Source organism: Panthera leo, chromosome B4, assembly GCF_018350215.1.
Source record: "Panthera leo isolate Ple1 chromosome B4, P.leo_Ple1_pat1.1, whole genome shotgun sequence".
NCBI lineage: Eukaryota > Metazoa > Chordata > Mammalia > Carnivora > Felidae > Panthera > Panthera leo.
This window is the reverse complement of record NC_056685.1, coordinates 138,408,547-138,434,032: the sequence shown is the minus strand read 5'-3', so window position 1 is coordinate 138,434,032 and position 25,486 is coordinate 138,408,547. Positions and strand designations below refer to the sequence as shown.

Genomic DNA, 25,486 nt, shown 5'->3' with positions numbered 1-25,486 from the left:
CACACTATCAAAAATAAATAAGCATTTAAAACAAACAAACGAAAAAAACGTGCTCTCAACAAAACCTAGTGGAAGACACCAACCGTCAGAAACGGGTGAGCAGGAAATGACCTGGGACGACCAAATGATGGGCCTTTCTCAGAGCTGCCAAAGCCGACCCAGCTGACCAGCCGTGGACTCGGGCCCGCTCTCCTGTTCCCCAGGGAGTCCGATGAGTCCACTCCCAGCAGGAGCGCCTATCTCCCCACCCGGTGCTCCGTGGTAACAGCCAGCTGGCCATTTTTCTCACGTGCCACGCCTGCTGTCAGAACGCGAGCTCGCTGTGCGTGGAGGTATGATGTTCCACACGTGGCCAGTAGCTCAACCCATTAAGTCCGTGGCGCAAATATGCCGTGATCTTTCAAATTCTCGTCCGCTTGACCTGCCAGTCACTGAGGGGCAGGAAACCTGGCGCCAGGCTGCGAGGGTCTGAAGCCCAACTCTGCAACTTACCGGTCCCACCGTGAGAGACATTCAGAGACACGCCGCAGGGAAACTGAGGTAACGAACAGTTAAATGCAAACAACTCAGACAGCGTCTGACACGGGCAGCGTCTTCTAGCGCTCCTTACACATTTCCGCCTCTCCTCTTCCCCGCCGGCCCTCCACGCACATACTCACAAGATACAGTTACATACACGCACGCGCAAAATGTCGTCAAAGCGGACGTTCAGGATCGCGTCTTCCCCGGTACATGTATCCGCTTATCCCTCGGCAGTGATGCTCTTTATCCCAAATAATGCTTCCCACCTTAAAATCTATTTCATCTAATAGCTGCATAAGAGCTACGCCACTGCCTGGCTGGCTATTATCCTGGTTAGTGCTGACCTGTGGTGTTTCTCCCAACCCCTTCCTTGCTGCCGTCGTGTAATCCTAGGTTTCAGGTGAGGGTCTCATAAGTGGCATGGAGCTGGATCCCGCTCGTAAATCCAAGCTGGCCTCAGAGCTACTCTCCTCCAGGACACCAAACACGCCCCGCCTCATTGTGGCCTCTGCTGTTCCGGATGCGGCCTGTTTCCCATCGAACCGTCCGCCCAAGCGAATCACCTGTCCGTCGCCGGCTGATCCTGTAATGTCTTCTCTGACCGCCCGTGTTTAGCGGCTTCACTCGTTTCTCCAGGTGCGGTACCTTAATTCCTCCAGCTGGAAAGTTCCCGGCTACCACCAGCCACCCGAGGAGGCTCCCGCAGCGTGTTTTCCCATTCCTGAACTATTGTTCCTTCTCTCGTGCCCAAACCTCTCCTCCAAATCCGTGCCCTCTCTCAGTACTGCCCCCCCCACCCCAGCACCTTGTCATTCTATTAACGAATCCTCTCTTCTGCTGTATCTACGGAATTTTGAACATTAACCACGGCAAGTTCGGTTGCTGGAAGTTCTGCTGGGCTCTTTTTCAAAATCTGTTTCTTCGGAGCCTTATTCCTCACGTGCATTGTTTGAAAGCTCCACGTGTTTCGGTTCTGTCCCCACGGCTGTTGTCGACGTCAGGTCCCTGGGGTACATCCCTCCTCCGAATCACGGTGCCAGCTGTGTGTGTGCGGCACACGCCTTCTGGGTCTCGTGCTTTCTCTATCGTGAGCTGGTCTTCAGGGGGCTTTTCTGCGGGAAAACCACAGGGCGGGGCGGCCCCTCGGGCAGCGTTTCTCCAGGGCGGCCAGCCAAGTGTCGTGGTCCCGGAGACCCTTTCAAGTGGTCTCTGGGATCAAAGCCGTGTTCCTAATAACAGCAATTATTATTGCTGTTAATAATAATTAACAGCTCTCGGTGAAAAAGATAAATAGAAGGCAATTTCATTTAAGGATGTCCTTGATGAAGTAGGAAAAGTTCTTAATTTTATGATCAATCGCATCAAATCTCAACCCTTGAGTGAACATCTTCTCCAAACTCCACGTGGCAAAGCGGGAAGAACCAGAAAACCAAAAGAATGGTGACTTCTTCCCCAAAAAGCACCTGGTGCAATTATGTGGGCTGTGAGCTGAATTAGATACATTTTTCAAGAAACGTCATTTTTTTTTTAACTAGCAAAAAATGACTAACAGGCAAACTGGTTATTCAAACTTGGGTTTTTGGCAGACATTTTCTCAAGAATGAACAAAGACTCTCGCTTCAACGAAAACAATCTACAGTATCTGTTGCCGATAATAATAGTTGAGCTTTTAAGCCCAAATCAGAATTTTGAAGAACTTTTATTGGCTGCTCTGTGTTCAACAGGATCTTCTCATAAGACGTCAGTAAATACAACAAGCGGGAGTTTCTGACGCCATGTGGGGGAGCGTGTCGGCGTCCAGATCTGCACACCCCAGACATCCGACCTTCTCCAAATGGCCAACGTCTGATGTCACAGAACCGCACGCGGGCAAAACATCCGCTCAGAGTGCAGGACAGGCCGATGGATTTTAACGTAACTTGGTACAAGACGTTCACCGATGTGGCTTCCGATGTCACACGGCAGTTACCTTAGGAAGCTGCCACCTGACAAGCCGCGTCACAGTGTTAAAGAGAAAACGTCCACGGTCGTCGGAAAGGACTATGAAAATTCTCCCTCCTCCAACGACCTGCCTGTGTGCGGCTGGGCTGTTTTCACACAGTCCCATCAAAAACAACACATCACAACAGACTGAGCACGGAAGCACACGTGAGAATGCCACGGTCTTCAGTCACGTTACAGAGAGTCTTACCACAAAGAAACACAGTGCCTGTCCTCTAAATAGCTATATTGTGAAAACGTTAGTTCATCATAGAGATACGTTACTTATAACAGCATGTAACGCGTTCATCGTTGCTATTTTTGGATAAACTAATAAATATGTTCAAATTATCGCCATTTGAGTTTCTAACACAGTAAGGATTGTGAGAATTAACCCACAGGGGTAAAAGCTCTTTGTGCAATTCAGGACTCTTTAAGACTGAGACACGAGGGGCGCCTGGGTGGCTCAGTCGGCTGAGCGTCCGACTTCAGCTCAGGTCAGGATCTTGCAGTTAGTGAGTTCGAGCCCCGCTCTGTGCTGTGCTGACGGCTCGGAGCCTGGAGCCTGCTTCCGATTCTGTGTCTCCCTCTCTCTCTGCCCCTCCCCCGTTCATGCTCTGTCTCTCTCTCTCTCAAAAATGAATAGACGTAAAAAAAATTAACAAAAAAGACTGAGACACGAAGCTGGAGAGCTTCGACAGGAGAACTGTGTCACCTCGGTTTCTGGGCAGCACCCAGACTCCCCACGCAGGAGAAGTTCTGTCTTACTTGCACACCGGGCCAGGGCAATAACACCTAAACTTTCAGGCGTTACCGTGTGTGATAACTCGCTTCAAGTTCACTAGCGTCCACCGGTGGGGTCATTACTCCTCGTTTCTGGAGGACTCCCCTCACCGAGGAGTCTAGTGAGTCTACGCATTTCAGCCGAGTTTGGCTCAACATCACCCAGCGCCTCCAGGCACATGCTGGGAGCGAGCGGCGTCTCCTTGGTCCTGGTCTGCCGTCCTCCTGGGGCCAGAGCCCCCACCCCCCACCCCCGGAACCCCTAGAATTCCGTCCTCCATCGGCAGTCCTCTGGCCGCACCCCTGGCCACCAGGAGACACATCCCACGGGGACAGCAGGTAGGCGACGGCGTGCGGCACCTGCACAGGGCGGGTGTGTGTCACGCCGTGGCCAAATGCAGAGCACAGAGTCTCAGACCGAGGCCCCAAGGGGAGCCAAACCACAGCTACGTCTCCAGAAAAATGAGCAGATGTGGCGTTTGCCCTCTAGAACTTATCCAGCACGACGGCAGTCATTTCCCCTGATTCTAGCTGGACACGGTCATACAGCAGAGTAGAAAACCACAGGCTTCAGGGCTCAAATGTGGGTCCCAACACGTGCTCCTTGATCCCTGGCAAGGGATCTCTCTGCGTGGGCTCTCTCAGGGCTGTGACATCGTTTCTGCCGTGAGGCCGAGGACCACCGAGGGCACGCTGGGCCGTCACTGCCTCACCCCTGTCCCGCTGTGACTGCCACCGATCACGGGAAGCCCAATCACTGGTGAGGGAGCCGCTGCACCGACTTGGCCCAGCGACTCTGCGTCCCTGCAGCCTCTCTGGCATGTGGATTTCACACAACTTCCTAAAATGCAGGGAACCGAGCTGAGAGCCTGCACTTAACAAAGCCCCACGGTGTTCTCAATCCGACAACCGAGCAGTGAAGGGACGAGAAGGTGCTGGAGGAAAACGGCCCCCGCGTCTCCAGAGAGTGGCGAGGACAGGGCAGGTCCAGGAGCAAGAGAGGGAGCGGGGCAGCGGAAGCCAGTGATGCCGCGGGTCGGGTAGTGACAGAAGCTCCCAGCCCCTCAGGGCGCTCATGTCTCGGTCCGTCCTTCCTCCCGCTCCTGTCAACTCAGACCCTCGCGCTCGTACGAATGAGAGAGCAGGGGCACCAGCACACACGAAACAGTCCCCCAGTCGAGCTGGCCCAACTCAGGGAATGACCCATCTCCCCAAGCCCCCTGGGGCTGGTAACCGGGCCCCTCGACACTGCCCACGGGAGGGTCACGTGGCTCCCGTCGGCCTGCGAAGCGTGGTGAACGCACGTGCACAGGCCACCCTTGCCGAGAAGCCCCTTCATCAGACAGCAAGCCTCCGGTGAGAAATGAAAAGCCAGTGTCGCTTCCAGGGTGAACTGACTTTATTTACAAACATAAACAGGATGATCCTGCATTTAAATGGCAGAAATTCCATCCCTCAAGGTCAGAAAAGTGACATTTGAAATCGATAAAGTCTCACATTATGATTCAATCTGTTTTTGAAAGGGGACAAAAATGTCTTCAGTTTTGGGAGAAAGACCAAAACATATGAAAACATCAAACAATGTAGGGAAATGATACATCGATGCTTGGGCCAGAACACGGCAGGCGGGTTTTTCTCCGCAAGATGCAAACAAGGCTCCCGGTCCTCAACTGCAGCAGGACCCTCCCCCGCTCTGTCACTCCGCGGTCATCAAAGGTAACGGGAACCCACGCTGTCCTCTCCAGCACAATCGTTCTGGCTACTTCCCTCAAATTAAGCCTCGGGCCCCACTCTCGAGGGCCCCCCGTGTGGGAGCCTCACTCGGACCACCTCTAAGCCAGCAGCCGAGCTGAGGCCTCCGCAGGTACGGGCGTCGGGCACGGCGCCGCGACAACGGTCAGGAAAGCCCAGCCCGACAAGCGCACCCCACGAGTTTCTCTCTTCAGGCGGAAGTGCCCCTACTCAGCTGTGACAGAAGGGGTCCCGGCACCGCGCGCGGACGCCCGCACAGCCTCCGTCCCTGGGGCAGCCGTCTTTGGGATGAGCCTAGCCCGTGGGGTCCCTCGGAAAACCTCCAGCAGCCAAACCCTGCTCCGGCCCTTCCCCCACCGCCCCCATCACCCTCCGGGTCTCACTCTCCTCCCGAATCGGGTCCTCAGGAGCACGCGTCTCAATATCCTCACGACACCCCTTTGGGTCTACCCCGTGTCCCACACTGAGCTCCGGGGAGGCCTTAGCCTGACACTCCCGTCCCTCCCCAGGGCGGCGTGCGGCACCCAGCACAAAGCACGCATCTAGGAAAGGCGTGCAGGCACACAACGCGCCTAAGACGGGCCGTGGTCCGTGTCCTCGGCCACTTCCTGCGACGCCGAGAGGCCCCAGTCCTCATTCCTGCTCTGCGTGGGGTTCTTCGCCCAAACCACTTTCCCAAAACCACCCCCAGCACGGGGAGACCCACAGCCTTTCTGGGGAAATCCCAGCCATCGGTCTGACAGACACCAAGTCCACAGAGACCCGACCGCGGGGGGCAGGCTTCTGGCAGCTTGCGCCTCCTGTGGGACCAGGCCCAGCTGCGGTTCCTGGGACGACCAGACCCCTCAGGGCCAGCTGCTCCCAGGCCCAGGGCAACAGGGGAGAGGCTGAGGCCTAAACCGTGTGCCCTGTGAAGGGCGGGCGGCCCTGAATCCAGTTCTCCGCGTGTGGACGGCGAAACGGCTCATTGAGCGTGTGGACGGCTCACCTACGTTTGGTGCTGGTGCCACTGGGCGTCACGGGCAGCAGAGCAGGAAAGAGGGGAGTGTGCGGGGACCAGACTCTGCAGGCGAGGGGACAGCCCCACCCTCTAGGAGCCCTGCCGCGCCCTGCTGCTGGCACCGTCTCCAGATGCGCACGCACGGGGTCTCTCACGAGCCGTCACCCCGCAGAGGAGACACGCGCCCGGGTGTAGAAAGGGAGGCTTCCGAGGGGAGCAGCGGCCAAGCCGGGCACGGAGGCAGGTGGCAGGCCCAGGGCTCCCGGTGGCCCTGGTTTCAGACCGGAGCGGCGTCTGCCTGGGGTCCGGGCCGGCAGGGGCTCACCTGAATACCGTCCAGCAGCCTGCTCATGCACCAGTACGTGTCGGCCTCCACGTTACGCAGCACGTCGGTGGGCACGCGGGAGACGTCGGCGGCATCCACGTCCTCCTCCTCTGTGGGCCGGGAAGCATGGAAAAGACAGCGAGCGGTTAACCCATGGGACACACGCCACAGGGCGGGGCAGGGGCAGGGGCGGGGCCGGTCTGAGACCCAAGGTGGGGCCGGGGCCCATCTGTCCGGCTCCGGCTACACGCCTCCAAGTGTTCCCCCTCATCACCTACTGGTTCTCAATTTTAACACCTAGTTAGCTGCAGGTAATTAATATTCTGAGTCTTCTCCAATTAATTAACATAATTAATATATTGTAAATTATTGCTTCTCAGGCATTTTGCATCCTAATCAGAGAGGGCCTAAAATAGATTACTTATTCCTGCCACAGATCTGAAAGTTTTCTCTTAAGGTGTTTAAAATCCTGCTTCTCACACAGTCACGTACTCATTAGACAATAATTTCTCTAAACCCAGGTCTCCAAGGTTAGAGTTTCCAAAGCCACGCTGGGCGGAGGCCCCTGTGCTGCAGGCGAACACCCAGGAAGCAGCGGAGGTTGTGCGTGCAGAACAGGGGACGGTGCTCTGAGCAACCTCTCTCTTCGAGGGTAAAAAACCCAGAGAGAAAATTTAAACGTGGGGTGTCTGGGAGCCTCAGTCAGTTAAGCGTCCGACTTCGGCTCGGGTCCCGATCTCACGGTTTGTGAGTTCGAGCCCGCGTTGGGCTCGTTGTCAGCACAGAGACCACTTCGGATCCTCTGTCCGCCGCCTCTGGCCCTCCGCCACTCACACGCTCGAGCACTTGGTGTCTCTCTCTCTCTCTCTCAAAAATAAATATTAAAAAAAAAACTTTTAAAATGCAAAACAGATGCCTGATTGAAATGGTTTATCAGAAGTTTGAAAGGACTAATTTCAGATCCTTATAAAAACTGCTATCCTCCAGCATGAAACTCCTAAATGTTTCAAAAATTGAGTATTCTATTTTTTTATTTACTTTTGTTTTATTTTGCCAACAAGCACGGCATCCTTGCAAGGCAAATCTTTAAGAAAAGAAGCAATTCCACCGAGAATATATTTAGAAAGTTCGAAGTGGGCAGAAATGACAATAATTATAAGAGTAATAATTGCTAACACCTGTTGAGCAGCTGTTGGCCGCCAGGCGCTCCTCTCCGCTGTTCACGCGGACGAGCTCGTTAACCTCCGTCACCCGTCTGTTATCACCGGCGCTGCACCCTTGGAAACGGGGCGCAAACAGCGGGCGCGGCCCAGAGCCCGCGTCCGCGACCCCCCACGGCACCACGACGCCACGCTCGCTCCCAGAGGGCGCTGGGGCTCGCGCTGCACGAGGCCTCGAGCAGCAGCTCCTCGGAGGCTCCGACACGGCCTCGCCTCGCGCCAGAGCCACTGGAACCACCCTCCACTCGTTCCCTGCTCGCAGCGACACGCACGATGGCAAAAACAGGTCGGGGTGGGGGGGGTCCGGGTGCCAAAGCCAGGCCAGGCCCTCCACGCGGGCCACGCGGGTCTCCACAGGCAGGCCCCACAGGGTTCACGCTCATGAGGACGCGTCCTGGCCAACCGTGCTCTCAGTCCCCGGGGCGCCCAGGAGCATGTGTGTAGGGACTGTGACCAGACGGTCATTCCGTCCCCCTCACCCGTTCAACTCCCTCGCTCATTCAACAAGCCCTTCTGTGTTCTGGTTGGTTTGGGGTTTATTTTATGGAAACGCGGTTCACGTACCATAAAATCCACCTTTTTAAAGCACACGATTCAGTGCGTTTTAGCGTACTCCCAGAGTCAGATAACCGTCACCACCACATAATTCCAGAACATTCTCAACCACCCCCAAGCAAGCCTATGTGCAGGCACTCCCCCAGCGCCTGGCAACCAGCAATCGGTGCCTTGCCTCCGTGGGTCCTCCTGCTCGGACATTTCAGGTAACGGGACCGCATAGCACAGGGGCCGTGTGGCTGGCGTCCATCACTCAGCACCGAGTTCCCAGGGCGGATCCAGGCCGCAGCCTGTGCCAGCCTTCTGTTCAGTCCTCTTTTGGGTAGGATAACATTGCGATGTACGCATGAGCCACACTGCCTACCCCTGTCCCTTGTGGGACACCAGGCTGTCCCCACACCGGGGTCATGCGACAACACACAGCAGTGATCTCTGTGCGGTGGCACTGTCCCTACACGCCAGGGCCTGGAGTGCAGAGATGAGTAAGAGGCAATGCCCCCCCACCAAGTCCAGAGCCCCTCCCAACACAGGATGTGCTGAGGAGAGACCCCAGGCTGGCCGGGCCGGCTCTGAGCTCCCTCCTCCCAGCCTGCACGTGCCCGTGACACGTGCACTGTCCCCAGCTGCCCCGCGGGGCTGGCACTCTCCCTCCCACACCCGGGCACCCCTCTGCCTCACCCCGGTACAGCCCGGCAAGGCGCCTGGCCTCACGCTCGGCTGTCCCCGCAGGCCAACGTCTGGCCTGAGCACACCCTCCGACGGAGCCCCACCGCAGAAATGTTGGCTCGGGACGTCTGGAGGCATCCACTCCGCCTGTTTACAGAGGAGGAAACTGGGTCTCCCGGGGCTCACTGGCCAAGCGCACGAGGTCTACCCGACATGACGCCGTCCTGCTGGAAGATCAAGCTCGCGGGCGCGAGTGTAAGTGGCCTCCTCTGGCTTGGGCGGAATCAATCCAACATCCCACCAAACTAGAGCAGATTGACGTTACCTTCCAGTCCCGGGAGCGGGCTCCGTGACGATCATCAGGGGACTCCTCCTGAGATGTCTGCCTTCAACAGTCTCTCTTTGGAGGGCCTTCAAAGCACCGAGATGTCCCCTCAGCTGTCACAGCAGGGAAACAAAGCCTGCCTGGCCTCCAGCCCTCCCCTGGCTCCCAGGGCAGCGGGGCCCCCAGCACAGAGGCACAGGGCACAGGCGGCAGGCTGACGCGCACGAGCCTCGGAGACCCTTCTCTGTCTGCTCAGCTGGCTTACTGCTTTATCCAACGCCAGGTCGGCTGGGCAGCCTCATTACGTGTCACTTCCCACAACGGGCTGTTTGTTACTCCTCAAGGTGATGAGGTAACGGCATTTAACCCAGAGAAACCCTGTGCCGATCCGTCTTCCAAAAGCTCAGAGAATGGGAATGACCCTCATTATCACAGTGAGTTAAATGTCCACCCGCCCAGGGAAGTCACCCGCCCACATGGAGGAAGGCACAGAGGGCGGCACAGAACACTCCAGAAGCCCTACGCCGCAGTCACAGGGTCAGAGCCGACTACAGAAACTCCCGAGGCTGGCACTGCCGGCCCCTGGGGGTCCCCGCAGGAGACCGGGCACCAGCGGTTTCTGGGGTCACAGCCCGGACCACACCAAGAGCAAAATCAGCACGTTTAGACAGGTCCTGTCGGTGGGACGCTAACTTACCGAACCATCCACCGTGAGCCCCGGGAGCCTCACCACTGCGGGGCAGACACAGGTTCTGAGTCAAGACCCCAAAATGGCCAACGGTTGTGACAGGTTTTAACCCAAAGGTACATGCCTCCCCCGGGGCATGCTGTCTCCACATCCCTGGGGCAAGGAGGGGCACCAGGCGGGGAGGGAACCTGAACGGGGAGCCACCGGGGAGCCCTGGGGCCGGCAGCCATGGAGCCTGTGCCACGTAGGACGTCGCCCCCAAACGTGTGCCACGCCGAGTGACAGGGGAGAGGCCAGGCGCACTGCCCGCTGAGATCGCCAACGAGAGGAAACCACGGGAGTAGAAGGATTCCGGGCAATCCCACCGTTCAAAAGAAGAAACAATTCAAAGGAGGAAATGGTACATTCAAGGAAAAAAGAGAAGAAGCAGAACTTGCTGTCACATGGAGGGGCGCCCCAGACCACACCGCAGGGGCCTGGCCAGAGCAGGGGCTCTGGGGTGCCGAGCCCTCTGGGCCACGTGGATTTGGGCTTGGCTAATCCTGACCCACGCCACACAGCCCGCAAGCTGCCGGAGGCTGCCGGCTGCCACGGGAGGTGGGTGCCGCACAGAGCACCCCTGGACTGGCCCCTCCACGCCCTCCGCGGCCTTCTCCCAGCCAGGTGGTACCACAGGCCCCGGGAGGACAGGGAGGGGTGGCGCGGACTCTCACGAGCCATGTTTATGCCCAACACATGACGGAAATTAACGGAATTTAGGCCACCCTGTTTCATTTGAAACTGGACCAGACCCTGTGTCCTACTTTGTCCCGTGAGCACGAACATCACCACCAGCACGTGCCACACCGCGGGAGCACCACCCAGTCCTCCTCCCACGCTGTCCGCACACCACCTTTCAGGGCCGAGCCCTGCACCCCACGGGCCGCGAGCTGAGAAAGGGGCAAGCTCTGGTCCCCAAGCCTCGGGCGGCAGGGAGGCCAACATGGCCCCAGCTCACCCAAGTGGCACCTGGGGACACAGACAAGGCACCGGCCAGCCCGGGGCAGGTCAGCAGCCTCACGTGGACCACAACTACACGTGAAGAAGGCACAAGATGTAAAACAGCCGTCTACTTTAGAATATCTCACTCGCCTTCTCAAGTCATAAAAAGGCTTTAAGAGACAATTTAAATAAATTCTTTGAAAAGGCTACCCTGCCATGTTATTGTTGAAAACGCAATTTGTAACATAATCCCATCTTTATCAACAACGCCATTTCTATCAAAAACTCCCGCCTTTGCATGTCGTACATACACTCATGCAGAGAACGCTGCTCAGAAAGATGCCAGAGACAGGACTGTGGTGCCCCCGGGAAAGGTGGGGAGGGGATAACTACCACCACTCTTTACTCTTTACAGAAGGGTAGAGAATAAATAGAGCGACAAATTTTCACATAGCACTTACGACTTTTGCAATAGGGGGAAAAATACTGTTTAAGCAGCGAGGATGGTTTCACGAAGGTCTATCTTTTCTACAGATAAACATCCCTAGAGAAGAAGTTCCCAAGAGTGGTGGTACTGTCCTTCTAAGTGCTCCGAGAAGCTTGTGGAGCATTTGGGGGTCAGAATGATTAGGGTGAGGGGACCTGCTGGCATTCAGTACTTCCCATCCTACAAAGTGTGAACAGCACTGCACAATTAGCACATCCAGAGCCAGTCATGACTATCCCATAAGACTGGGTGGGTGGGTGGCTGGATGGGCCAGTGGATGGGTGGGTGGACAGGGAGGTGCGTGGGTGGGTAGGTGGGTGGATGGATGGATTGGTGGGTCCATGGATGGGTGGCTGGCTGGCTGGCTGGCTGGGTGGATGGATGGATTAGTGGGTAGGTGGGTAGAAGGGTGAATGGGTCAGTGGATAAGTGGGTGGGTGGGGGGGTAGGTGGATGGATGGGTGGGTGGGTGAGTGGGTGGGTAGGTGGGTGGATGGATGGATGGATGGATGGATGGTTTGGTGGGTGCATGGATGGATGGGTGGGTGGCTGGCTGGCTGGCTGGGTGGAAGGATGGATTGGTGGGTGGATGGGTAGGAGGGTGATTCAGTGGGTAGGTGGATGGGTGCTTCAGGTGGGTGGGTGGATGGGTGGATGGGTGGATGTGCGGCTGGGTGGCTGGGTGGGTGGATGGACAGGTGGGTGGGTGGCTGGGTAGGTATAAGGAACTCGTAAAAGAATGGAGAACATTCAGCCTGGTAAGGAAAACACCACGATGGGATATAAGTACTACCTTGCAATATCCAAAAACTACCTTGGATAAACAAAAAGCAGAAATTTCTCGTCCATGCTTCCACACCCAGAGAACCGGTAGGGTCAGCGGGTAAGTAAGAGGCAGGTTGATGGGCTCAAACTAAGGATGTGGGTGATGAGGCTAGTCACCAACAGCAATGGCGCCCGACACCACCGAGGCACGGAGCACTTCTTAGAGTCTGCAGAGTGTCCTCCTATGCCAAGGCCCACAGCATCTGAAACAGCCTGCGGAGGTGAGCATGCCCACCTGACAAAAGGCCTGCAGGAGACCAGCGTGCCAGGAAGCAGCCAAGCCTGGCCAGGAACGGAGTCAGGCCGACCACGGTCAGCCTCTCGTTCTCACTGAGGCAGGGCGAGACACGGACGGAGGCCTCCGACTCTGCAAGGAGAGGGAGGGACCGTCGCCGCTCACTGACCACCTGTGCCTCTACGACTCTAGAGAGGCACAACCTCACAGCTACCACAGCACTCCCCTGGTCACAAAACCTGTGGTGGGCAAAAGAGCCTGTCACCACCACAGGCTCACTAGAGCTTTGGGTCACGTGGGGACTCCCTCCTCAGAGGCTCCACTCCCACGACAACGCCTGCCCACCTCCCCGAAACATCAGCGTGGGTCCCGGAAACGGCCCCGGTAGCACAGGCTGGGATCCTGTAATGACCAGGGAGCGCGAGAAAGTAAAAAGGCCCGGCACGTGGCCAGGCTCTCCCTGGCGGTGAACCAAACGGGGCGGCTTGGTAATCACAAAGGGAGAAATCCCTCAAATTTACACAGACCCCGTGACTTCAAGGGACCCCACGGCATGGATCACCGAGGTAAGTGTGGCCGCCGGCCTCACAAAGCATGAGCCGCGGGTGAGAGCCGGCACCTGCTGGTGAGCAGCGCAGGTTAGGGAGGGGAGCACACCGGGGCTGTTATGACTGCGTTAATCACCCGCATCGCACAAACCCTGCAATAAACCTCTTCACGTAATTAGGAGCTTAACTGGTAATCAAAAATACTCTCTACTTCATAAGCTCGCTGGAATCACTCTACGGTCTAATCTTTCGCACGGCCCAACTTGGGAGTTTTAAATTTGAAACCCTGACACTTTGGTGATGGAGGTTTTAGCACTTAATTACATAGACTTGGGTTCCAAGGCGGAGGGGAAAGTCCTGCTATGGTAAGAGCGGTACCGCAACTCAAGACTGTAAATTCACAGAACTCCGTGGCTCAGCAAAAACAACTGATGTTATGATCAGATTGGTTCAGCACTACGAATGTTTAATGCTAATATAAAGAATGTTCAACTCAAGGTTACGAATAAGCCACCATCAGAAGTCCCAATTCTGTTATGTGGATGAAAACCTGTAGCCCACAGACATACAGTCAGCGCACGATGGGACAGCAGCAGACGATGGTCACAAGTCAAGGACAAACCAAGGACGATGCGCTCACTACAGGCCAGGCAAGATGGCATGATGTGGCCACACCCACCCATCAGTCTTCCGGCCCCAGGCGGGCCCCAACGACAAGAACCAACCTCCACCCCAACGCGGCCGCAGTCAGGGGTCCCCAGCCCCACACACAAACTGGAGGCGGGGGGGGGGGGGGGGGGGGCAGCTGCCCCTCCATCCATAGGGGGCGCCCTGCTACCGGCTCCACGCAGAGGAGCGCCCTTGACCGTACCTGCACCTGCGTGGGTACCAAGGCAGACAGCGAAGGGAAAGTCTGTCTCTTTAATGATCCTTGCTTCTGTAATGTCATTTTTGTAAAGGGAAGAATTTTAATTTCACAACAGTCTTTTGGCTTGACTAGATCTTTGACTTTTTAATAACGCTGCGAGGAGGAGTTTCTGTTGCCCGAAATGCTACTGGCTGAAGTACCGATGGGCCGTATTAACATGGGCGGAGGACCTGCACGGTAGGAGCCGGGCTCGGGGAAGGCGGAGGACAAGCTACCAGGAAGCCCAGAGGAAGCCGGGGACACATCCACTCACCCACTGACTCCTGATTCACCATTCTCCGTTTACCGGGCTTACTTACCATGCCTGGTGACCACTTACTTGTAGAGAGATGTAAATGAAAAACTGGCCACAGGGCGAGTGAGCAGTGTGACAAGGGACAGGTGGGAGGCACGGCAGGTTCAAAAGAGCAGAGTCCTCGCCCCCTGGCAGGCAGGGCTCTGGCAGGCGTGGCCTTGGGGCTAAGCCTTGAAAGATGGTGGAATCAAGCGTTCCCCAGGAAGGGGAAGAAGGCGGCGTATGGGAAGGCGGGAGAGGCAAGAGCCAGTACGCCGGGGGGGCGTCCCCAAGACCCAGGCAGTAAACCCGTGGGGCGTCCCCGTGACCCAGGCAGGAACAACTCGTGAGGGTCACCATCCTGCAGCCCCGGGTGCCGGGCCCCAGAGCTGGGCTTCCTGCTGGAGGGAAGCAGGAGCCCTGGAGACGGGTGCGCATCAGGGTAACTCCTCACACGGGCGTCTGCCAGCAGGGGTGCGGGCAGAGAAGGGATCCCATCTGGCATCAGTGCCGTGGGAACAAAAGCAGGCCAGAGGCGGTGGAGACGTTCCCAAGCAGAGTCTACAAACCCCAACCACTACTGAGGCCCAAAGGAGAGTCTGGGTCCCCCCGCCGATGCCCCTCTGGTGAGGACAGACTGCCAGAGAGCCCATCAGCCCCCCACCATGAGACAGAAGAGGACAGAAGGCCCACGCTGGCACACCAGCATGTGCACCACCGTCCTCTGTGTTTCCTGCACGAGGGTCACCAGCTGCACCCCCACACGCCAGGTGGTTGCTCGTGCTCCCCCTACGCTAAACGGGAAGCGTCCCTTGGGAGCAGAACCGTACTCCCAGGTCCCCAGCACCCCCGCGAGGGCCCAGCGCACGGCAGGTACTCGATAAACATGTGCTGAGCACGTGAATGAACCCAGCCAAGAGCTCACGGTGGAGGAAGGAGGGATTCCATAAACAACGGGTGGAAAGAGTCTAATCCTGATTTCTCCAGTTAAGAGAAAAAATCCAAATTACTGCTGAATTCAAGACCATGTAGCAAGTCTCACTCATGACTCACTTCTACCAATGACAACGCTGAGATCAACAAGTGTCCACACTGCAGGGAGTGCTCGCGCAAACATCATCACGCACGACACACAGGCTCTAACCGCTGCCCTTCTCCGAGAGCCCAGGGTTCTCTGAAAAGAAGGCCAAACTCTTTCCTAACGTGACACGGCCCCAGAAAGTTCTGCCGGCTGCTGAGCTTGCCTCGGAGAACGGCAGACACGGTGTCTCGGAGAAGCGGGATGCACGTGTGAGCCCAGCGTCCCGGTGCGCGGGCCTCACCCCGTCCCCGCGCCTCCCGCACTCCACACCTCCACGGACACGCGCGTCCTCAGAGCCCGCAGTGGCCGCCGGAGGCGCTGGGGACCTCCCGTTGGATCACAGGACGGAAGTGCTCAGTCACGTACAGTCACAGCATTTAGGGACACAAAGAAACACACGTAGAAAGGGGCAGGCTACCTTCTTCCTGGGCTGTGTTGCCATCAGAGGACCGGAAAGACCCCCAGCCTTCAGAAGGCAGACGGCAGACATTTATACAGACAGTAAGCTTGCCTGAGTCATGATAATCTGAGAGCGCAAACTGATCATAAATCAACCCATTAAACTGATTTACTCCCTTTACCTAATTAAGTCAAAAATAATTCCTCGAAGGATAAATGGGTCTTTAAATCAATCGGCAAAATGCTGTCTCACTCAGACCATTAATAATGCAGCCAAATGGAAAGAAAGATTGACCGGCACAAGACTGTGCGTTCCTGAAAGCGTGGGTGCACGACCTCCAGGGGGGTCAAGGGGTGCATGTGGGGTGCTCCCCATGCTGAAATGTCACCCAAACAGGTGAGCAGACATCTCACCCAGGGTGATGATGACAGCCAGACTGCAGTCTCAGCCCCAGAGACTCCTGACTGCTCGTGTGCGCAGGTGAGAAAAACCCTCTCGAGGAAAAAGCCCGGGACACAAGGAAAACGGGTCTACGTCACCATATACAAATTTTAAATGATGTCAAGTAGGAAAAGAATGAGAAAGTATAACAAATTGGGGAAACATCTGCATTTGGGAAAACTCTACCAAAAATTACTATGCAATGAGAAAACACATAAGCCTGCTGAAAACTACCCGACAAAGTTACTTATAAAAGTAAATCACCTCAGAATATAAAGAATGGTCAACAGCACTAGCCGTAAACACATTCAAAAACATATAATGAGGTACAGCATTCACCTGTTTCATAAACTGGTCAACTGTCAACGTTTAAAATACCCACTGCGAGGGGCGCCTGGGTGGCTCGGTCGGTTAAGCGTCCAACTTCGGCTCAGGTCACGATCTCATGGTCCGTGAGTTCGAGCCCCGCGTCGGGCTCTGGGCTGATGGCTCAGAGCCTGGAGCCTGCTTCCGATTCTGTGTCTCCCTCTCTCTCTGCCCCTCCCCCGTTCATGCTCTGTCTCTCTCTGTCTCAAAAATAAATAAACGTTAAAAAAAAATAAAATAAAATAAAATACCCACTGCGATACCAGTAATGGGAAACAGATCGTCTGTGAAGGAAACGATAAACGGGTTCTGAAAAACCACCTGACAGAGGACGTCAGAGCCCCTGAGAAGCCACGAGCTCCACTGAGCCCAGATGGTGTGCCAGGCGTGCGAGGGGAGCAGCGGGACGTGGCGGAACATGGCCCGGCCCTCGCGTGCACGGCTCACAGTCTGGCTGGGGACTGGGCTCCGAGGCGCGAGTCCTGGTGCTAAATGAGAACCAGCAGGCCACCCGTGTGCCCCCCGAGTTGGATGGTGAGATGGGAGGTTACTTGCGTAAGATGCCATCACACTTTACGGGCAATAACACAGCAAGAAGCCAAGAAATTCCCTTGCGCAAAGCCATGTTGCAAGTACCTTTCTTGCGAAGATGATGTAGGATCTGAGAGTGCCGGCTAATTGGAAGAGATCGCTGCTCTAACTGATGGACGTTCCAGCTCTCGCTGACAGCTCCAACAAGGCAATGCCGGCTGGGGCCATTGACAAAAGACTAAGCTGCTTTCACCGTCCGTGCTTGGTCCTCGATAAATCATTCGGACGCATCAACTCCCAAACCCCACTCGTGCCTTCGTGCTACTTACACCCCAGTTGGGAGTCCTCTGACCCAGCTCACAGCTAGACGGGGGCGTGGCCCTCCCCAGTGCCCAGCTTCCGGCTTTCACGCACCACGACTAAAATGAGGTTTATGGCCATGGCCCCCGCAGCAATTCCCACACGCCTGTGTAAAGGCTGCCTGTGGTCACTCCCCAGGCACGGCCTTGCCAGGAGCCAGGCTGGCAAACCACGATTTCAGCAGCCCTGGCAATGCCCTGGCAGCCCATCAATCAGGAATTAATACATTTCAGCACATTCTTCCCTCTGTGTTACAGCCAGCAAATGAACCATAAACGAGGAGTAAAATACTGCTTACACTGTGACTATCCCAACCGGTGGAACACTACCATGGAAAGGGCCTGCGGCACCGACAAACAAAATCTGGACGCGCGGTCTGCACACCGGACCACAAGGTCAGAGCAAAATGGGATGTTTCCTTGCCTTTTCTGAAACCTACTCCTGCTCTAAAGAACCGTATCCACTGTGTGACTCTGAATTGTCAGTAAAAAAGAAACGTGTCCCCCTGAAAAGAACATGCCAACCTCATTGAAAATATGGGGCCCTTCCCTTCCCCGGCTGATGGCCACCACGAATGCTACAGGTCACCGGAGTCAGGAGGGCCTGCGCAGCCGCCGCAGGCCGAGAAGGCACGACTCTGGAAAAGGCCAACAAAGAAACCCCTTGCTAAGTAAGCGACAGTCGGCTGATGTGCACACAGCTCCGCGGGCCCCCTGCCTGCCCTGAGAAGCCCGCGGATAGAGCGTGTGTCCCAAGCTGCCCGGCCTTCCTACACAGGCGCCACCGAGCCAGGGCTCCAACCCACAGCAGAGGCAATGCCTCGGCACCTGCCAGGAAATCGGCAGCCGACGGCAGCAGAGGTGGGGGGGGGGGGGGGGGCAGGCGGGGCAGGGGTCCCCTCCCCCCTCTACCAGCAACCGCCGCCCACACTCCAGTCCCGAAGATCTGGCATCACAGTGGGCTCTCAACAGCCCCTCCTGCTGGAGCCCACAGAGCACGTTGCATCCAGGAGGTTTCTATTTCCCTCAAGGTAAAAAGAAAGCACACTGGGAACTGAGGCTCCGTGGTCATTCCATTCAGAGCCAACAAACTTGGCCGGGAGACCACCACACGGTGGCTGCAGCACGAGCACCCAGGCCTCAGGAACAGCGGGGCCCAGGGCTGCGTTACGATCTTTTCTGCGCGTACTTTTCGCTCAGCTTTTACAGGACTAGAGTTGCCCTGCAAAGATAAATTTGTATGCTATTGAGATCTGACATTCGTAATGAGAGTTTTCCAATTTGTGGACACTACTTGGAGCCCTGCTTTAGGAAGGTGGGCAGGAGGTTGTGGAACCAGCGCTGCCCCGTGAGCGGGCCGCAGCCCTACTCGCGGCAGGCCCTTCCTACAGCAAGGAATGCCCCGTGAGCGTCCTTCATTCAGGAAGGATGTGATCCACGTTGAGAATCAGCTCCTCGAGACAGACATGTCAAATGAAATCGGCAGGTAAAGAGTAAGGGCATTTTAGGGCTCCTGACAGATACTGGGGAACACTTTCAAGGAGGGCTCGCGATTCATGCTACAGCCCGCGTCCTCCAAGACCCCCGTCCCCACCAATCTCTCCCATCTCCGCTCACCGCAAAGGCACAAACAGCTCAAGAGAACGAGGCTTACTGTGCATTTCTATATTTTGCGGTGAAGTATGACTTTGTGTCCCCAAGTGTCTTTGTGACTGTTCCTTGAAGTCATTCTTGATTCACTTGGTCCCCAGTGGCGGCCACACAGAGCAGGAGGAGGGTTCTCCTCACCCCGGGAAGGGCTCTCCCTGGTTGGGGTTCAGACACCCGTGCCTCCTTCGGGAAAGCACACTCCGCACGGGCAGAACCACATCGTAGAGCACCTCCCCCAGGCCACCCACCGGGCTCGGGCATGTGCGCTCCACCCGGGCCCCTCACCAAACATGCAGGAGCCCAGTCACTGTGGAAAACCCGCAAGAGACTAAGCGACCCACATTACTAGCGCCGGGTTAACCTGTCACGGTCCCCACACACTCACCCCGTCTGACCAGCAAACTCTGCGGGGCACACACTTGTTCCCTGGCCACCGCGGAGGGACGACGGTGCCCAGACCCCAGCACCGTCAGCCCTCCGTGAACTGAGCAAGCCCGCCTGCTGCCTGCGGAGCCCCTGTGGCGCAAAACTGTCGCTGACCGACGGGCCGGGTTCACAGCCTTCTGGGTCCCCACCAACCACACCGCCTGAGAAATGGCTTTCGGGCTTCTTTGTCCTGTCTGTACCTGGATTGGAAGACGCATGATGGAGGACGCAGCACCAGATGTTACAAACCCTGGGGCAATCTGGCAACTTCCGACGCTGTACCTCACACAGTTTCTGTATTTGGGTCACGGGGGTACAAGCTCAGTGGCTGGGCCTAACAGCGGGTGGTTCAGACCTAAAGATCTGACTGCCGTGTGAAGGTACGATGTCACAGACACCCACTGCGGTCTGCAGGCGATAGGCCGGGCGCGGTCACGGGCGAGCCCAAGCACGGGTCTGCACCACTCAGGTGACGCCCAAGGGCCATCCACTATGTTTTCTGAAATCCTTCACCGGCTTCTTGAAAGTGAGACTGTTCTCGTGTACCGACCGGTGTGTGTTTTCTCCAGGGCAGAGAAGAGGGCAGGACTCGGCACGAACACTACCTGGGATAAGAGGTGAACCAACCCCAACCAGCACTAGCTTCTGGGCAAGTGAAGGGGCGAAGACCCCCAGCAGAGCCTCAAAGGCCTGTATCCGTGTTGAATCACTTTCTGGCCATTTCCCACTGACCGTATGAGATTCTCCTCCGGCTAGGAAGGAGGAGGCGTGAGTTTTTTGTTGTTTCGACAACATGTATTTTCTTCGGTGGAGAGGGTCATCCTGCTGTTTTCAGTGGGGGGCACAGGTTACTCACCGGGTGCTGTGCCCGCACCTGCACACAGGTCAGTGGGAGGGCCCTGGAGCCAAGTGTCACAAAGATGCCAAGAGAAAACAGATTTCTGTTTTCTGGCCCAACGCTGCATCTCGTTCAACCTCTGTCGTACCGACATATGCTGCCAACGAGCAGGAAACGGGCCACCCGGCTCTCCTGTCAGTCATCGTAGGGAGAGAACCGGTTCAATCACAAGTAGCAGCCGAGGTGCCCGACCTGTTTTAGGCTCGGTCCCCGGCAGCCAGTTGCCACTGGGATTCTCCTTCTCCAGGCACTGGAGACAAACCCTGGTCTTAGCCTCCGACACCACCCTCCACGGTCCGCGTGTGGGCAGACAACTGCTCGAGGAGACTGTGGACATCACGGAGGCATCTGGTGCCCGGGGGTGGAGCCGGAAGGCGAAGTAACGCAAGTCTGCTCTGAGGACCACAGAGCCAACTGAAATCCGAAGGCACGCGTGGACTCAGGTCAATACGATGAGGGAATCGGAAAAGGCCAAGGCCATGCTGATGCTCAAAAGGACCTAAGACCTGAAATACGCCAGAAAACTAAAATACCACACAAATGCGCCAAAGCACAAGTGAGCACAGTGACGGTGCCAGGATGCTCAGGAAAGAGGCTGTGGGGACAGGGGGGCCCTGGTCGGCTCCGAGCGGCGCAGGAGCAGGGTCACGTGAGCTCCCGGCTGCAGCGCTAGAGAGAGAGGCCAGGGGTAGGGGAGTGAAGTGGTGGGCCCTCCCTTCCGAGGCCCCCGGCCTGTGTGTGGCCACAGGGGCACAGCCTGGGCCCCCGCAGGCCTCGCAGACCGGGGAGGGGTGGCCGCACCGGCCCACACCCATCCTCCAGGGCAGTGCACGTCCCCCAGGCGGCTGAGTCCAAGGAGCCCCCCCACTCACGAGGCGTCTCCTCCCCACCACCACCCATTCCCAGCTGTCCCCTCCCTCCTGGCAGGGTGACCGCAGACAGAGACGGTGACAAAACCGACATACGGGAGCCCCAGCCAATGCCCCACCTGTCACATAGCTTCCGGGCCGTTTTCCCTTTACTGTTTCATCGTATGACCTGGAAAGGGCAGGCCACGACCCCAGGCCCTGCAGCGCAAGAAGCAGCAGAAAAATGCTGGCTGAGGGCTGGGGGGCGGGGGTAGCGGGGGACAGTCAGGACACGTTCTCATCATGGGGCTGCCTCAGTGGGCCACAGCCGATACAGATCTCGTTTCATACTTAATTAAAAACTAAGCTCCACACTCCAGTCAGGTGGAAAAAGTGACCCGGGGTGGAGCTCAAAGGAAAGCATCCTCTTTCTCCGTGGAGGTGGGGTTCGTGCAAGAGCCCAAACGCTCAGGGGGCGCGGCTGCCGCTCTGGTGCACGAGAAGCCCGGCCAGGGCAGGAGAGGGTTCTGGTCACCAGAGAAGAGTGCCTGTTCCTCTCGCGCTCGGAGGAGTCAAAGGAGGGGCAGGGGCTGCACGGGGCCATGAGGCGCTGCCTTCCTGGAACCCCGAGGGAAGGGCCTGGGCACGTGGCGCAGCCGACACACGAAGAGCTGGTGGCCGGGGCCCCGCAGGGACCTGATGGCGGGAGCAGGGGCCACGCCGAGTGGACACGCGTGCCCAGTTCCAACGGCACGTAAATCACAGCTCTCCGACGGCACGAGTGCCGCCCGCGGGACACGGCCAGGGCCCCACCCCCACCCGACGACACAGTGGGACCACGGGCACTGCGCTCCGGAGGGCCAGGGTGGCAAGCTCTGCCGGCCCCCAGACCCCCGCCACAAGGGAACCAGAAAGACCGAATCTGGGTTTAAAGCCTCTGGCTCCAGGGGACCCCAGGGGACCCCAGGCACGGACAGACACAGAAGGAACTGCAAGGCCTTCGCGCGGTGCCCTCAGGACCCGCTGACGAGCCACCACGCGCTGCACCACCACCTCTGGGGGCTCGTGTCCTGGCATTCCCACAGCCCTGCCACGTCACAGCACTGTCTCCCGCCGGGGATGCAGGAGCTGTGGGGGCCCTTTCGGTGGGGGGACGGGCACAGAGCTCCTTCTACAGAGCACCCGTCTCCAGCATCTGTCAGGGATGCCGCCCACGCCTCACCGGGACGGCCGGCCCTTTCTGGCGGAGGCAAGCTGGTCCCTCGGCCGAGGCATGGGCGCGTGCCACCCTCCGGCAGGACGGCCTCCCCGGGGCTCCACATCAGCACCCACAGAGCGACTGTGGCCTCCACTGCCAGGCCTTCGTTGTCTCTAAACTGTCACGTGCACAGGCGAAGAGCGGGCGCTCTCAATGGGTCCCACAGACCCCGGCGTTCGATGCCTAGACTGGCCACATGGCTGGCTAGAAGCTGGAGACCACTCCCCCCGTCCCCCCGCGACCATCCCATGAAGTGTTCATGCTTCCCTGCAGATGCCAGAGGGAGCCCCCGACTGCCTCGCCTCACCTCCCGGGCCCCACCGGTGCGGCCCCGCCTCCTCAGGCTTCCTTTTTTCTCCTCCGGACCAACCCCCGGCATCCTTCTGGGACCCGGTTCAGGCTGGGTCCGGCTCCAAGCCTCGGCAACCGAGAGGATGTAAATCTCAGAAAATCTCAGCTCCCAGAGAGCCAGAGCTCAAGGGTGCACAAGGGTTCCCCGCGAAGCCCTCACACGACAGGGGAGGGGAGCGACGCCCCGCCAGAGCCCGGCAGACCCTCCCTCACACCACTGGGCCGCGCTCACCATCTGGTGGCCGTGCCGCCACCTGCCACCTCGCCAAACGGAGCGCCGGCCTGGCCCGCGGACAACAGCCAACGCGTGACTTCCCGACACCACACCCTGAGGATCAGACCGCCTCGGGGCTGGAGCAGACGTGACGTACACCCCGGGCAAGTCCCCCTCAGGGGTGACCAGGCTGGCCTCCAAAAAGAGGAGCTCACTCCAGCTCGCGATCCGGACGTGGAAGCGACCTTCCTAACAACGCTTCTGTGACGACACTTGATTCTTGTAAATAATCCGGAGGACACAGAAAAGCACGCAAAGGAAGGGCGAAGCATCCATCAACACGCCACGCAGGCACCGCTGACCCCTTGGTACATGTCACTGTATTCAGTGGCGAGGGCCACCGTACAGAGTCCCGCAGACCAGGCGGCTTACACGACATTCGTTACCTTGCAGGCTTAGAGGTCCCAGAGTGACCAGGGCTGGTCCCTCCCCGCCTTGCAGGAGGCCCTCTTCTCCCTGCGTCTTCACAGGGTGGTCCCTGTCTGTGTCTGTGTCCTGACCTCTTACAAGGCCGATTCATACTGGATTAGGGCCACTCTATGACTTCGCTTAACCTTAATTGTCTCCGTAAAGACCCTCTCTCCAAATTTAGCCACATTCTGACGTTCTGGGGCTTAGACATCCAACAGATGAATATGGGGAAGGAAAACAATTTAGTCCATGATAGTCATATGTACACACATTTTTTTAATAACCCAGAATTGAGACTACCTATAAAGCTTTCTGTCCTATCGTTTTTATTCATACCCTGGTCACTTTTTCCTTCTTGAAAAAACCTTTCTTGGGGCGCCTGGGTGGCTCAGCCAGTTAAGCATCCGACTCCAGCTCTGGTCATGATCTCACATTCATGAGTTTGAGCCCCTCATCGGGCTCACTAGAGCCTGCTTCAGATTCTGTCTCCTTCTCTCTCTGCCCCTCCCCTGCTCACACTCTGTCTCTTTCTCTCTCCCAAAAATAAACATTAAAAAAGAAAAAGCATTTCTTAGGAAGTCAGATTTAAGCCTGCATGGACATCGCTGACCCACAACTGGTTGGAACTCCCCTGAAGGCTGGGCATCGGTGCCGTCTACAGCTCCTACTGGACCAAACGCCACGGCGTGAGTTCCCACACGCCCGTCTCCCCGGCATCTCTCCCTACTTCCTGCAGACAAGGAGGCACCGGCCTTCCGACCGGGCCTTCCAATGAGCGCCAAAGTGCTTCCCAGAGAAGTTCCACAGGAAGATTACAGGGTGTCAATCTCACCTCACCTGAAAGCACCGAGTATTAGCCTTCTTAGTAGTGGCTAATTTGATAGACAAAAATAGAACTGCGTTCCTTGGTTCAATTTGCATTTTCATTACTTACAAAGCTACACTTTTAGTTTATTAGTCATTGTGTTAGCGACTTTGTAACATCTCTGCTTTTTCTAAAAAGCATTTTTTAACCACACGTCTGCTTTTTACAAACGTTAAGAAGTGGTTCTTTTTTTTTCAATATATGAAATTTATTGTCAAATTGGTTTCCATACAACACCCAGTGCTCATCCCAACAGGTGCCCTCCTCACTACCCCTCACCCACCCTCCCCTCCCTCCCACCCCCCATCAACCCTCAATTTGTTCTCAGTTTTTAACAGTCTCTTATGCTTTGGCTCTCTCCCACTCTAACCTCTTTTTTTTTTTTTTTCCTTCCCCTCCCCCATGGGTTTCTGTTAAGTTTCTCAGGATCCACAGAAGAAAAACAACCACACAAAACCCTGGCAGGCACCAAGGAGAGAGGCAAGGGCCGCTTTAACAATAGAGGGCAGGCCTCAGTGGCCTCAGTGGCCCCAGGGTGCGGAGGGAGCTACCAATCCAAGCAAACCCTTCAGGTAGGCTCTCGGAAGGTTCTGAAACCATGCCGGGGTGGCCAGAGAAAACAAGTTATTTGTTTGACCTTTCTTATTCAATTCAACATTAGGGGACTTTTAATCAAATATGTCAATAGGTACTAATTAACCCTGCTTGGGGCAAGTCAAAATTAACACACCACCTCAGTAATGAATCAGAAAAGCCATAACTGGTATTTTAATTTTTGTAAGTAACGTAGCACCTAACACTACCCGGAATATCGTATCACCGCCACATAATTACACCACAATATATTCCACAGCGCATCCTCCACACCCTTATTAGACTCATAAAATATGCTTCCAAAACGAGAAAAAATAGCTGTCAAGAACCACATCTTATTATTCAACTATTAAACTTTCTTAATCATCAATCAGTTTAATTGCCCCTGACATGGGTTATAAATAACATTTTGTGGTTCAATAAAATACTACAAGCATAACCCCTTCGCTCCCAAAGCAGATCAGAAACTCTTCCTTAGATATTCCAGAATGCTCTACTTACCCTTCCCTGGGGCTCAGTCATCCCCATCTCACTTGGATAGAACATTCTGAAACATGTTTCTAACTTATGCAAAAATTATTCAGGAGTTGCTGTATTCAACTGCACAGTATTATTTTCAATGAGATCTGCAATGTAGAT

At 56.4% G+C, this 25,486-nt stretch overlaps 1 protein-coding gene across 4 annotated transcripts in view; it reads right to left on the bottom strand.

Moving 5' to 3' along the window:
- TBC1D22A (TBC1 domain family member 22A) overlaps positions 1-25,486 on the bottom strand; it is a 320,415-nt gene that overhangs the window by 131,629 nt on the left and 163,300 nt on the right. For all 4 annotated transcript variants that reach the window (XM_042948144.1, XM_042948145.1, XM_042948147.1 and 1 more), the window contains one exon: positions 6,363-6,472. In XM_042948144.1, the coding sequence (XP_042804078.1) occupies positions 6,363-6,472 (110 nt within the window). The remainder of the gene's footprint in view (positions 1-6,362; positions 6,473-25,486) is intronic.